At 45.6% G+C, this 14,574-nt stretch overlaps 2 protein-coding genes across 19 annotated transcripts in view; one reads left to right on the plus strand and one right to left on the minus strand.

Moving 5' to 3' along the window:
• Positions 1-14,574, plus strand: part of LOC127007025 (uncharacterized) — a 206,709-nt gene that overhangs the window by 124,274 nt on the left and 67,861 nt on the right. The window lies entirely within an intron of this gene.
• The window catches only part of LOC127007026 (uncharacterized), a 94,882-nt gene that overhangs the window by 40,157 nt on the left and 40,151 nt on the right, over positions 1-14,574 (minus strand). Inside the window, 1 exon segment of the mRNA XM_050877512.1 lies at positions 7,902-8,110. Within this exon segment, the coding sequence (XP_050733469.1) occupies positions 7,902-8,110 (209 nt within the window).

The raw sequence follows: 14,574 nt of genomic DNA on the forward strand, positions 1-14,574 counted from the left end.
CCCCTCCTTACACACACACACGAACACACGCACACATACACACCCTACCCTCCAATCCTTCCTTCCTTTCTTCCTTCCTTCTTTCTTTCCGTCCTTTCTTTTGGCCTTTCATTCGTTCAGTCCTTCCCTCCTCTCCATCCTTCCCTCCTTCCTTCCTTCCTTCCTTCCTTCCTTCCTTTCTTTCTTCGTTCCTTCCTTCCTTCCTTTCTTCCTTCATTCCTTCCTTCCTTTCCTTTCCTTTCTTCTGCCCTTCATTCGTTCACTCCTTCCCTCCTTTCCTTCCTTCCTTTCTTCTCCCCTTCATGCTGTTCGTTGTTTTGCTTCCTCCCCTCACTGACAATTTCCTCTCACATTCCATTATTACAAGTTTCTCTGTTTTCACGCCCTCCTCCTCCTCCTCCTCCTCCTTCCTTTTCTTCGTATCCCACTTTACTCAACTTTTACGTGTTCTCCTTCCTTTCACTAGCCTATCTTTCGTCGTCTTCCTCCTCCTCCTCCTCCTCCTCTTCCTTCTCTTCCTCGTCCTCCTCCTCCTCTTCTTCCTCTCTTCCTTTTTCTCCTCCTCCTCCTCTTCCTCCTCCTCCTCTTCCTCCTCCTCCCATTCTCTTCCGCCCTGTCTCACACAATAAATCACGGAGATCACTTAAAGTTTAGGAGTTTGCTTTTGTTTGGACACGAACTCTTACAGAAAATGCGATACAATTAGAAGGGAGGATTGCCGCAATATCCTCCTCCTTCTCCTCTTGTTTCCCCCATTCCTTGTTTACTCGAAAAGAAGCAACTCAATGGAAAAATATCACATAAAAACACTCATAACGCCACTCTTTCAAACATTGTGGCATGAGCAGTTCCACAAGAAATCAGTATAAGCTAGAGAAAAGTCTTTATACTCCCTTCGTGAAAGCCCTCAAAGTGAAAGGGATGAAATCGTGAAGGTGCTGGTTAACTCTTGCATCAGGAATCTGGACAGCATAGGGATGAGTTTAAGTGGGATGTCATATGCAGCGTGCCCACGGGAAGAGTAGAGAAGTGCATTAAGTGAGTTGAAAGGAGAAGTAACTTGAAGATAGTGGTGAAAGATAGAGAGGAAAAGAACATTGCCGCTGGATTTATGAGGTAGAAGGTCGTCTGTAAGGAGAGTGATGATAAGAGAAAATGACTTCACCTTCCCGACGGACACTCCCTTCATTTCGTTGTTTCCCACCTTCTTTGGCGCCCGTGATCGTGTCCTTTCGTCTGTTCGTCTCTACCTTTGTTTGTTTGGACCTCGGCTCATTGTACCTCTCTGTTTGTTTGGACCTCGGCTCATTGTACCTCTCTGTTTGTTTGGACCTCGGCTCATTGTACCTCTCTGTTTGTTTGGACCTCGGCTCATTGTACCTTTCTGTTTGTGTGGACCTCGGCTCATTGTACCTCTCTGTTTGGACCTCGGCTCATTGTACCTCTCTGTTTGTGTGGACCTCGGCTCATTGTACCTCTCTGTCTGTTTGGACCTCGGCTCATTGTACCTCTCTGTTTGTGTGGACCTCGGCTCATTGTACCTCTCTGTTTGTTTGGACCTCGGCTCATTGTACCTCTGTTTGTTTGGACCTCGGCTCATTGTACCTCTCTGTTTGTTTGGACCTCGGCTCATTGTACCTCTGTTTGTTTGGACCTCGGCTCATTGTACCTCTCAGTTTGTTTGGACCTCGGCTCATTGTACCTCTCTGTTTGTTTGGACCTCGGCTCATTGTACCTCTCTGTTTGTTTGGACCTCGGCTCATTGTACCTCTGTTTGTTTGGACCTCGGCTCATTGTACCTCTCTGTTTGTTTGGACCTCGGCTCATTGTACCTCTCTGTTTGTTTGGACCTCGGCTCATTGTACCTCTCTGTTTGGACCTCGGCTCATTGTACCTCTCTGTTTGGACCTCGGCTCATTGTACCTCTCTGTTTGTTTGGACCTTGGCTCATTGTACCTCTCTGTTTGTTTGGACCTCGGGTCATTGTACCTCTGTTTGTTTGGACCTCGGCTCATTGTACCTCTCTGTCTGTTTGGACCTCGGCTCATTGTCTGTATAATTCTCGGTAATTTCTGTTTCTTAATTTAAGTATTTGTATTTTAACTGTTTCAATGTGTTTTTCTATTGATCTACTTCTGTATTTACTTGTAATGTTGCATATGTCTACTCTCTTATATATTTGTCTGCCTTCACACTGTCTCAAGATATTCGACGCTTTTTATCTGTTTGTCTCTCTAAGTATGTGTATATGTGATTAATTTCTCTTTTGTCAACCTGTCTTTCTCTCTCTCACGCTTTGTTTCTCTATCCACATTGTCATCTATATCTGTTCGTTTGTCTTTGTATCTATTCGCCTGTCTGTGTACCTGCCATTCTCTTCCTGGTCCTTCCCTGATCAGCCACGGAGCTCAGGTGGAAAAGAGGCAAAGCCCTCACCGTGTTTCTTACTCTTTGTCACTCTTTTCCGTCTGGTCTGAAGTCCGTCTGGTCATGTATCTCGCGGTGTGGGAGGGATTCTTCTCTCTACCCTACCCCTCCCGTGTGTGTGTGTGTGTGTGTGTGTGTGTGTGTGTGTGTGTGTGTGTGTGTGTGTGTGTGTGTGTGTGTGTGTGTGTGTGTGTGTGTGTGTGTGTGTGTGTGTGTGTGTGTGTGTGTGTGTGTGTGTGTGTGTGTGTGTGTGTGTGTGTGTGTGTGTGTGTGTGTGCTTTGGTTGGACAGCTGATGGTCCACCGCATTTTATTTTATGGATTACGTTTTTTTCCACTTTTCTTCAGAGTGCCGGAGAGAGAGAGAGAGGGAGAGGGAGCAAGGGGAAGGGAGGGGAGGGGAAGGAGGGTGCAGGGAGAGCGATGTACGGAGGGAGGGAGTGAATGATGGACAGCAGAGTATGGCGTGTGTAGGAAGGGTGGAAGAGTGAAGGATCGCAGAGAGAGAGAGAGAGAGAGAGAGAGAGAGAGAGAGAGAGAGAGAGAGAGAGAGAGAGAGAGAGAGAGAGAGAGAGAGAGAGAGAGAGAGAGAGAGAGAGAGAGAGAGAGAGAGAGAGAGAGAGAGAGAGAGAGAGAGAGAGAGAGAGAGAGAGAGAGAGAGAGATTAATGATCGAGGCGCAGTAGACGGAGGAGGGCAGCTGGACTCAAACAAAAAAAAGAAGTGGATAGCAGAAGAGGAGGAGGAGGAGAAAGAAGAGAAAGGGGAATGAGAGGAAAGAAGATGAATGAAATGAGAAATGGAAAAGGGGTAAGAAGAGGAAAAATAAAACGAAAAAAATAAAAAGAAACGAAATGGTGAACGATAAGAGAGGATAGGGTGGAAAATGAAGAGAGAGAGAGAGAGAGAGAGAGAGAGAGAGAGAGAGAGAGAGAGAGAGAGAGAGAGAGAGAGAGAGAGAGACGTTACATGCACACAGTTTTTAGTTCATCCGTTACGTCACACGAGAGTTATGTTACGGTTCACAAGCCTCGCCCGATATTGGCCGTCTGTTCTGCTTCCTCGCCTCCCTTCCCTCTCATCCCTCCCACTCATCTCTCTCTCTCTCTCTCTCTCTCTCTCTCTTTTCCCCTCCAACGCCCTCTCTTATGTCTCTCTCTCCCTCTCTCCTTCCCTCCCCTCTGTTCCCTTCCCTTCTTTGTCTCTTTTCCATTTGATTAAACGTTGAATTACATGTCGCAGGAGCAAACGTTCAGAAGGGTCGTGATGTGTGGTTGCTGCTAGATTGTCCGTAGGAGCGCTAGACGAAATTGCAATACATGATGAAACCTATTTTATGGTAGGTGAATATCTCTATAGACATAAGTAAGGTGACCAGTGGCATTTTTGAGAGAGAGAGAGAGAGAGAGAGAGAGAGAGAGAGAGAGAGAGAGAGAGAGAGAGAAAGGGGAGATAGGCCTTCATATGCGGGGAACAACGCAGATAAAGCCTAAGAGGGTCATATTATGCCTCGCTAAAATGTTACCCCCTCCTCTCTCTCTCTCTCTCTCTCTCTCTCTCTCTCTCTCTCTCTCTCTCTCTCTCTCCCCACCCCCCATTGTTTTAAAGTTAATTCTCCCGCACACCCCAACGTGACAGCCAAAGTTTAACACACAATAGTATAAAATAATGTAAACGCGCGACCTCTTTCGTGAACCAAACTACAAACGAAGGATTGTCGTACAAACATTTGATACGAGGTCCACTTTGTCCCGGTTATATAATAGAAAAGATGAGCCTATTCCTCTAACAGTTAAGCGCGAGTTATATATATATATTTTTCTTTTGATCCGTGTATGTTAAGGATTTCAAAACATAATACCAAAGAACAAAGTGTGTGTGTGTGTGTGTGTGTGTGTGTGTGTGTGTGTGTGTGTGTGTGTGTGTGTGTGTGTGTGTGTGTTTTAATGACAATCCGGCGGTCTGTGATCCTCTTGGGCTGTGCGGTATAGAGGAGCTCCGTGGATCAGGGAGAGACGGGTGCAGAAGAGGGTTGGAAACTGTTTGGAGAGGTTGCGATCCTCTTTTATCCCCCAATACTCTGTTTGCCTGGCTGGTACAACTTTTTTTTCTCGCTTCCTCTTTTTTCCAGCACGTTGGCCACCCAACTTTTTTTTTTTACTACGTGTGTTTGTTTTTTTATGTTTTTGTTTTGTTTTCATCCAGGTAGTTCAGGGAAAGTTTACGTCGTACAGTTTGGCAAAAAGTTAGTGTCTCGTTTCTGTTTTATTTATATTTTTAAAAGACATTTTTTATAGCTTTCATGGAAGTAAATACCTTGATAAACCTACTGCGGATAGCCTCCCTTGATGTTCTTACTCACTGCTGTTCTTTGTTTCCTAATTGTCCCCTTACTCCTTATTTTCTGTGCCTTGATTATCGATTCTCCTTTTTTTGTTGTGTTTGTGTGTGCTTTGTGTCCTGGAGAGCGTTCGTGAGAGTGGCGGGACAGATATTTGGAAGGTTTTGTCGTTTTGAGGAGGGGCTAGCTGCAAAGAGTTGTTCGAAGCCTCGCAGCATCAGCGGGCTAGTCCTTGTTGTTATTGTGGCAACTTGAGGCGGCGGGAGTTGGCGAAGAACAAATGGAGACGGCATGTGTGTGTGTGTGTGTGTGTGTGTGTGTGAGAGAGAGAGAGAGAGAGAGAGAGAGAGAGAGAGAGAGAGAGAGAGAGAGAGAGAGAGAGAGAGAGAGAGAGAGAGAGAGAGAGAGAGAGAGAGAGAGAGTGAGGAGAGAGAGAGAGAGACGATTCCATTCATAGAAAACGGAATTTGACCCACTAGCATCGACCCAGAGAGAGAGAGAGAGAGAGAGAGAGAGAGAGAGAGAGAGAGAGAGAGAGAGAGAGAGAGAGAGAGAGAGAGAGAGAGAGAGAGAGAGAGAGAGAGAGAGAGAGAGAGAGAGAGAGAGAGAGAGAGAGAGAGAGAGAGAGGCGGAGTAACTTTTGTCGTAACTCAATCGTGGCAGGCCCTGAAGCACTCGACACGTATTTTTTTATCACATGTAAAAAAGAGGAAGAAATGTTTACAATGAGGGAGACAGAAAAATAATCACGACAGACAGCCAGACGGACAGACAGACACAGTAAGAAAAAACAGGGCAATCGAGAGAGCTTACGTTTTCTGAAATTGGTTATATTATTTTTTTTTCTATCCTGAGAAGTTATTTTATATGTGCAATTGAAAAGGAATTAAAGATGGGAAGAAGCGAATGAGAATGAAGAAAGAGAGAGGAGGAGGAAGAGGAGGAAAAGAAGAGAAAGAAGGAAGGAGAGTAAGAAAGGAAGGAGGAAAAAGATATCGATACTGTGGAGGAGATAAGAGTGAAGGAGAAGAGGTGGAAGAAGGATCAGAACGAGGAAAGAGGATAAGGAAGAGGAAGGAGAAGGTAAAGATGTCAAGGACGGCAGGTATTAAAAGAAGATAATGCGGAAGATAAGAGAAGCAAAAAGAGAAAAGTTGAAGAAACTGGTGGAAGAGGAAGAGGAGGTAATGTAAGGAGACAAAAGGTATGAAAAAGTGGATGGAAAGTGGATGACAAGTGGAGGAAAAATGGATGAAGCAAAGTGGAGGAAAAATGGATGAAGAAATGGAAGAAAAAGTGGATGAAAAGTGGACGAAAAAGTGGATGAATGAATGAAAGAGCTGATGAAAAGTGGGTGAGAAGGTGGATAAAAAAGTGGATGAAAAGTTTACGAAAAGTGGATGAAAAATGGGCGAAAAAGTGGATGAAGAAAAGTGGATGAACAGTGGATGAAAAAGTGGATAAATAGTGGATGAAAAAGTGGATGAAAAAGTGGATGAATAGTGGATGAAAAAGTGAATGAAAAGAGGATAAAAAGTGGATTAAAAGTTTACGAAAAGTGGATGGAAAGTGGATGAAGAAAAGTGGATGAACAGTGGATGAACAGTGGATGAAAAAGTGGATGAAAAAAAGTGATTGAAAAATGGATGAAAAGTGGATGAAAAAGAGAAAAGTTGGAGAAATACGTGGAAGAGGAAAAGGAGGTGGAGGAGGTGATGCAAAGACGCTAAAGGGGGGAAGGGCGGGGAGTGGAAGGGATGAAGCTAATATAAAGTTATTGCCCACACGCCAAAAGGAGATACGGAGGAGGAGGAGGAGGAATATTATTGTGCAGCGATATTACAGACAGACCTTGGCGCGTGTCATAAGGAAAAGTGTGACGTGTGAGCGGTAAATAGAATGCTGATAAAATAAAACAAAGTAATAATAATAAGTAAAATTTGATTATAATACTGCATTTGAAGATGATATATTTTGCGGCAGATTTTTATTTATTTATTTATTTATTTATTTTTTACAGCAAGGTAGACAGCTCAAGGGCAAGAAAATAAATAAATAAATAAATATAAATAAATAAAAAAAGCCCCCCATTCAGAACATTACTCCTCACCTATCTTTTTTTTTTACAGCAAAGGAGACAGCTCAAGGGCATAAAAAAAAAGAAAACAATAATGAAAAAAAGCCCGCTGCTCACTGCTTCTAAAAAGAGTACAGAGGAGGAGAGGAGAGGTCAATTTCGGGAGAAGAATTCTAATCCTAATATCCTTTCAGCTTCCCTCAACAAAGAAATACTCAGAATAATTACAATCCCCTTTTAATCGCTGCCATCATTCTTTCACTTCATATTTACACGCTACCAAATCACCGTTCCTGGAAAGCTTTTTTTTGTGGTTTTATTTGCTTTTGGTCTTTTGGTTTGTCGTTTTTGGTTTATTTCGAGGTTGTTCTCGTAGAGTTCCTGGTATTGTTATTGTCGACGTTCCTCTTACTGTCTTTGTTGCTTCCATAATAAATAGATCTGGGATTTCAGCATCATCACTTTTAGGAATGAAGCTTTGGATAGTTTGTCAAGAGTGTGATAGCGTGTGTGTGTGTGTGTGTGTGTGTGTGTGTGTGTGTGTTCCCTCAACCAGTAGTCTACAGGAATTGAATTTTTTGCTGGACTTGTTCTGCCCCGTTTGAAGTTTTAATCCAGTTAGCATTCACGGGACGCTGGGATTTATATTTTTTTGTCCCTGGCGTAAAGAGAGGCAGCAGTAGGTGAACAAAGACTGTATGAAACAAGACAGTTTAAAATAAAATTGTCTGCACATGGTTCGCCTGGAACACTGGACCGGTGATTGCGAGGCGAGGGCGGTATCCACTGTATTAAAAGTGTGTGTGTGTGTGTGTGTGTGTGTGTGTGTGTGTGTGTGTGTGTGTGTGTGTGTGTGTGTGTGTGTGTGTGTGTGTGTGTGTGTGTGTGTGTGTGTGTGTGTTCGTCCGTCCGTCCGTCCGTCCGTCCATCCGCCCGCGTGCGTGCGAGCATGCGTGGAGATATAACAGGTGAAAAGGAAGGCAGAAATGTAGATAGATAGCCGATCACACACACACACACACACACACACACACACACACACACACACAGATACTCACCCACAACAGTGAGATTGACGACAGCCGTGGTGGAGGGCGAGAGCAGGTAGTCCACCCTGCACGTGTACACGCCCTGGTCGCGGGCGTGGGCGGGCTCCAGCACCAGCGTGGGCGGCTCCGAGGAGGGGATGAAGTGCGCCCGCCCGCCCAGCTCCCCCTCGTCCGCCCACCCGACGCCCGAGGTGAACTCCCCCTCCCGGGCGTCATAGCTGTCGGGGATAACACTTTATTGCTCCCAGTTGCCGAGGTTTCGTTCCCGCACGTTACTACCCCTTCCCCACCAACACCACCACCAAGGTCCATATCAGCAAGTAACATACATAATAATAGAAATAATAAAAGAAATGATAATTCCAACAATAGCATAGTAACATCCTCTTAAATCATAGGTATCAATATGATGGAGAGGGTAGATAATGTTAGTGAAATTGATACACGATTCTATGGTCGATTAATAGATTTTTATGACGTCAGAGAATGTTATATACTTCAATCATTTACTCTCACTGAGGCTCTTCACAGCTTGGAAATAACTCGGAGTGAAGCACTGGCCATGTTAGTTGGAGATTGGTCTAATATGAACATGCTGAGACGATGAACAAGGCCTTGGAATATCGAAGATTTGCATTTGCTCTCCTGATGTGACCATTTGACGTTTGACCTCCGAAGACCAAATTGTAAGTCTTCTTTACTATAGAGGATCGTGTTGAAATGTGTAGCTATTTCGTGGTGTTTTACATATCGGAAAAACATTGCTGGAAATATTTTCGCCCGGCGCACTATTTACAGCTGTTATTTAGACAATTAACATGAATTCAACGCAGCTTTTCCACCTCGCCCCAGGACTACATTGCCAGCCTTCCATCGTGCTTGTAATTGTAAGTGGAAGAATCATATACATATTTCGCTTTAATAGCCAAAAAAAAAACTACACAACTGAACGAGGCATCGATGTCTGATATTAAAGCTGTTCTTACTTCACCAAGTTCTCAACATATCTCGGCAGAATTCGGGAACACTCCAGTTAGATGTGTGGTATTCGATCGCGGTGTCAGCTTTAGGCGGCGTTGGTTTCACTCAGCATAATAAGCATTTCGTCAAATCATCCAAAAGGGAGCTCACTTTACCGTAATGATCCGACCGCGAATATCACAATGTGTAAGACTGCTTTTTTTTTCTGCGAGCGGAGAAAAGTTAAAGGGAATGTAGGTTACCGAGCCACGGAAGGGGAGTGCAGAAGTGTGGTAGGAATACTCTCAGAACGCTTTAGACGACAGTGATTGAGTATCGTGTGGGAGTCGAGATCATGTGAGTGTCTAGTGAATATGAATTGGTAACAGGGTGGAAATCAATGTTGCCAATTTATCGTATTCACCTCATTGCATATCGTCACCCTCATAAAATAATCGCCTAAGTCATTTTTCAGCGATTTCCAGGTTTTTGTTTACATCAATTTTTCAACATGTGACGCCCATTTCTGCATAGTTGCCCTCATTATTCAGGGTGTGAGTGTTCTAGAATTGTCCTTTTCATTTCTGCCTTAATCTTAAGCCAAATTAAATAATGACAGGTTTTTTTTCTGATTTCCTGACAAGTAGAAAACAATGACTTAGGCAGTTTTTTTACGAAGGTGACGATATACCGGTTTTTGACACTTGGCTGTTATAAAATGACATCAATAATCAACCATCTTAACGATAACTATATATTAATCTAGTTACCGAGGCGGAGGAGACAGTGTTAGGGCCTGGTACTGATTAATGCAATGTTCTAAGTACGACAATCTGGCATGGCTGGGGAAGAGTCTGAACGTTCACCAACACCAGGCACCCTCACCTCAACCTTCTCTCTCTCCCACATAGACCTCCTCAAACCCATTCACGACTTCTTCCTCACTAATCTCATAAGCCAAGCACCCCCACCTCAACCTTCTCCCTCTCCCACATAGACCACCTCAAACCCATTCACGACTTCTTCCTCACTAATCTCATAAGCCAAGCACCCTCATCTCAACCTTCTACCTCTCCCACATATACCTCCTCAGACCCATTCACGACGTCTTCCTCACTAATCTCATAAGAACATAAGAACATAGGGTGACTGCAAGAGGCCGACTGGTCTACACAAGGAAGCTCCAAATCCCTCCCCCCCCCCACTACCACCTGTCATCCTCGTCCATGTACCTGTCAAGTCTACTCTTAAAACGAGCTATCGTCCCTGCACTCACACCTACACACGCCGTTTCATCCACCCACACACATCTTCAACCATTCACACTATTCCACCTTCACCCATTAACTCATTCCCAACCATCACTACGCCCCAATGAACCACCTCACACTCATCTACCGTTCCACTAATACCCACAATCATCATCCCACGTCCACTGGCCACCTCACCCACATCCATTATTTTTTAGATCAATAGATACGGCTCAAGGGCAACAAAAAGGGTAAAAAAAAAAGCCCGCTACTCGCCCCTCCCACAAAAATAAAAAGTAAAGAGTAGCCAAAAGAGAGGTCAGTTTCGGGTGGAGGGGTGTCTTGATGCATATCCCACCCCTTTTATCACCCCTGCAAACCACACCTCACACCTATCCACCGTACATTCACACATACTACCTCACCTTCCACGCACCACCCTGCTTACCACCTCAGACACACTCTTCGTCACATCCTGCAAACTTCTTCACCCGAGCATTACCGCCTCACCCAAATCAGAAGCCTCATTCTTTTTTTTTTTACAGCAGACAGTTCAAGGGCATAAAAAAGAAAACAATAATGAAAAAAAGCCCGCTACTTACTACTCCTAAAAAGAGTGCAGAGGAGTGGCCGAAAGAGAGGTCAATTTCGGGAGGAGAGGTATCCAGATACCCTTCCCAATCAACGCCACACTCCCTCCTTATACATTATCACATCCCTCCATCCTCCCCTAGACGCCATACCTCTGCCGGCGCCACACTCTTAGGCGACGCCACACCAGACTCCACAACCATCAGCCGTCGGGCAGAAAACTAAATCTCGTCGGGGGAGCCAACTCGCGGCCTCACAAAAACAATGGCGGAGGAACCGGTTAAAAGAGAAAGAAAACTTGCTCCGGAGATGAAAGATAATGGCTTAAAATAGAATATGGGAAGAGAGAGAGAGAGAGAGAGAGAGAGAGAGAGAGAGAGAGAGAGAGAGAGAGAGAGAGAGAGAGAGAGAGAGAGAGAGAGAGAGAGAGAGAGAGAGAGAGAGAGAGAGAGAGAGAGAGAGAATCTACCACCACCGAGGGAGCGAAACGGGAAGCCCAAGGGAAAAAGAAAATGGGATGAACGTAACTAATATAACGATCCGTGAAATGACACTGAAAATTTTGCTTTTTTCGGGAGCTTTGGTAAGAAAAAACGACCATTACTTTCCCCCATCTCGAGTTTCAAGGTCACGCACGACAACAACACAGCTTTTCCTCCACTGTTATCGCTTTTATTGATACGGGTCCACAAACACGACCCAAATACCGAACCTCGCCCAAAACACACACCACACAGAGGCTGAGAAAGCACCGCCTGGATTCATAGTACTGTCCTCCCCTCACATCCTCCTGCCACTGCGTTAACATGATCATTGAAATATGGCATGCTACCATCTTTTTCTTCTAGTCACTACCTGCATCAGACACAGCTCTCGAATGAAGAAAGGAGTTTGAGTACTATAGCTAAACCCCTAGATATCTTTTAACATCCTCCCACCAGTGCCTTCCTTCACTTGTTTTTAAATTCTACAACTTCTTTTGCGCTTCGGACATCCCTCGAAGTTAAAAAGAGGTCTGCTATTGTGTCCACGTTTTGTTATTGCGTCGGTGCGAGTGGGGGTAATCCGCGGGGTGCTAAAATTTGCCTACACCTGAGAGGCTTTGAGTGGCAAGAGTGAGGGTCGTATTACTAAAGATACACTTATTTGACAGGGCTTTCTTAGGAGGTTGGGGCATTTCCATAGGTAGTTTTATGGCCCTGGTTTTAGTTTGACCTTTCTTCTGTACCATGAAGCCAAAAGAACACTCATTAGAACCCGATTGATCTCCTTTTCGTCCTTTAGAAATAGTTGGTGTGAGAGGCGGACGCGTCTGACAGTGCCGACCTGAATGTCATTGAGAGAAGCCCGATAGGTGAGGGCGGCCAGGCGGCGTCCCGAGGAATACCATCCCGCCGAGAGTTAAAGGCGAGCCATAGCAAAACGAAGGAAGGTCCATTAAGTGAGGAAGGCTCATGGAGGGGAGAAGGGAGAGAGAGGAAGACTCTAGCAAGAAGAAAGGAAGGGAAGGAAACAGATCCATTGAAAGGAGGAGGAGAGGGAAAGGGTGTGTGGAGGAAAGATACCGGTGAAAGGGAAGACACACGGAGGGAGGAAATTAAATATAGTGACGAAAAAAGTGTTAAAGTAATCTGAGACATCGATGAGAAGAATGATTTATGAAGTGAATAAGAGAGGAGAAAGGGGCGGAGGAGTTTTTTTTCTGGCATCACGGATATGTGAAAAATGATCCCCAAATGGAAGGAAGTTGCGGGAACAGCGTGTTGCGGACTCTGTTTTTGTGTTACCCTTGGCTAACCGACTTGACCGTGAGAAAAAGCACGAGGAAGTACTCAGAAACACATCAGCCAGTCATCTATCACAACTCTACATCCATTTTTCTAACGTTATATTTTTCGACTCACCTTCGAACTCTATTTTCTTCAGCATTTTCTTTTCGGTATATCTTTTCCATCATCACCCTTTTAAACGCCTCACAATCAGGACACCTCTCCTCCCGAAATTGACCTCTCTTTCGGCCACCTCTTTTGATTCTTTTTATAGGAGCAGCGAGTAACGGGCTTTTTTTTATTATTGTTTCCTTTTTTTGTGTGCCCTTGAGCTGTCTCCTTTGTTGTAAAAAAAAAAAAAACGCCGCCGGACGTGACTTAGCGACCTCTGTCATATCTTTACCGTTTTCCTTCATCATATTTACTCCCGTGCTCACCTGACGTGCCTTGGAAGTATAAGGTCCTGTGGGCTGTCGCGGCAAGGCACACTGTCGCTTGTCGTCACTCGGGCGAGTATCTTGAGTCGCCCGACGCCTCATTATGCCGACGAGGGCTCGGGGCGCGTGTATGAAGGAGGAATTCGCAAGGCAGAAAGGCGAAGAGTGAAGGGGAGGTATTAAGTAAAGGGTTGAAGGGCCACCATCGAGCAGACCCTATGGGAGACTTGGTTGTCTGTCTTTAACTTCAACGGAGTAACATCAAACGGCCAATAACACGTTACATCTCTGCCATAAAAGAAATGTTGAAAGCGATGTGAGTGGAGGAAAAATCTGTTGGTGTAAAGAAATTTCCCCAAAGAGAACGAGGAGGAGGAAGAGGAAAGGGAGAGGAGAGGGGGAAAAAATGGAGTGTTTGGAGGAGGAGGAGACCGTGGAAGATGATGAAGATGAGAAGAATGAGAAGGAATAGAACGAGGAGGAGGAGGAGGAGGAGGAGGTAGATGAAAGGACAGGTTGAGATACAAGGTTAAAAAAGACCAAAGAGAGAGAGAGAGAGAGAGAGAGAGAGAGAGAGAGAGAGAGAGAGGACGCAGGGAGGGGGAGGCAGGACATAAAGGAAAGTGCCAACAAGGTCAAAGGAAGGAGAATTGGGTAAACTTGGCGCGTGATGAAGAACGGCGGCAGGCGCGGGGAAGGGGCTGTAAACAAGGCTTGTCTTAATGAACAATTACCGTGACCCGAGGTAACCTGTACGTCCCTCTTACACCGAAGTCAAAGTGCGAGATTATTATTAAGGTGTGTGGGTGTTATGGAGAGAGAGAGAGAGAGAGAGAGAGAGAGAGAGAGGAGTGGAGTGGAGTGGAGTGGAGTGGAGTGGAGTGAGTGGGTGGGAGGAGTGGAGTGGAGTGGGTGGTGGGTGGAGTGGGTGGAGTGGAGTGGGTGGAGTGGAGTGGAGTGGGTGGGTGGGTGGGTGGGTGGAGTGGGTGGAGTGGAGTGGGTGGGTGGGTGGTGGGTGGAGTGGGTGGAGTGGAGTGGGTGGAGTGGAGTGGGTGGGTGAGTGGGTGGAGTGGGTGGAGTGGAGTGGAGTGGGTGGGTGGGTGGAGTGGGTGGGTGGGTGGGTGGGTGGGTGGGTGGGAGGGTGGAGTGGAGTGGAGTGGGTGGAGTGGAGTGGAGGGAGGGAGGGAAGAGGAGGGAGGGAGGAGGAGGAGGAGGAGGAGGAGGAGGAGGAAGGAAGGAAGGGAAGGGAAGAGGATAGGAAGGGAAGGGAAGGGAAGGGATAGGAAGGAAGGAAGGAAGGGAAGGTGAAGTGAAGTGAAGGGAGGGAGGGAGGGAGGAAGTGGAGGGAAGTGGAGGGAAGTGGAGGGGAGGGGAGTGAAGTGGAGGGGAGGGGAGGGGAGTGAAGTGAAGTGGAAACAAAGCAGGTGGAATCATAACCAGCAGACAGATAAACAAGACGACAGAAACAACAACAACAAAAAAAAAAAACGTAACCGAAAGAAAGGACAAAACACACACACACACACACACACACACACACACACACACACACACACACACACACACACACACACACACACACACACATGAAGCGGAAACCCAACGGTGACACTTGTCTTTTGTTCCCTCAGAAAATCCAATAATTAGTTCGTTCTCGCGTTCTTTGTGAGGACCA

Source organism: Eriocheir sinensis, chromosome 34 (assembly GCF_024679095.1).
Source record: "Eriocheir sinensis breed Jianghai 21 chromosome 34, ASM2467909v1, whole genome shotgun sequence".
In the NCBI taxonomy this organism is placed as follows: Eukaryota; Metazoa; Arthropoda; class Malacostraca; order Decapoda; family Varunidae; genus Eriocheir; species Eriocheir sinensis.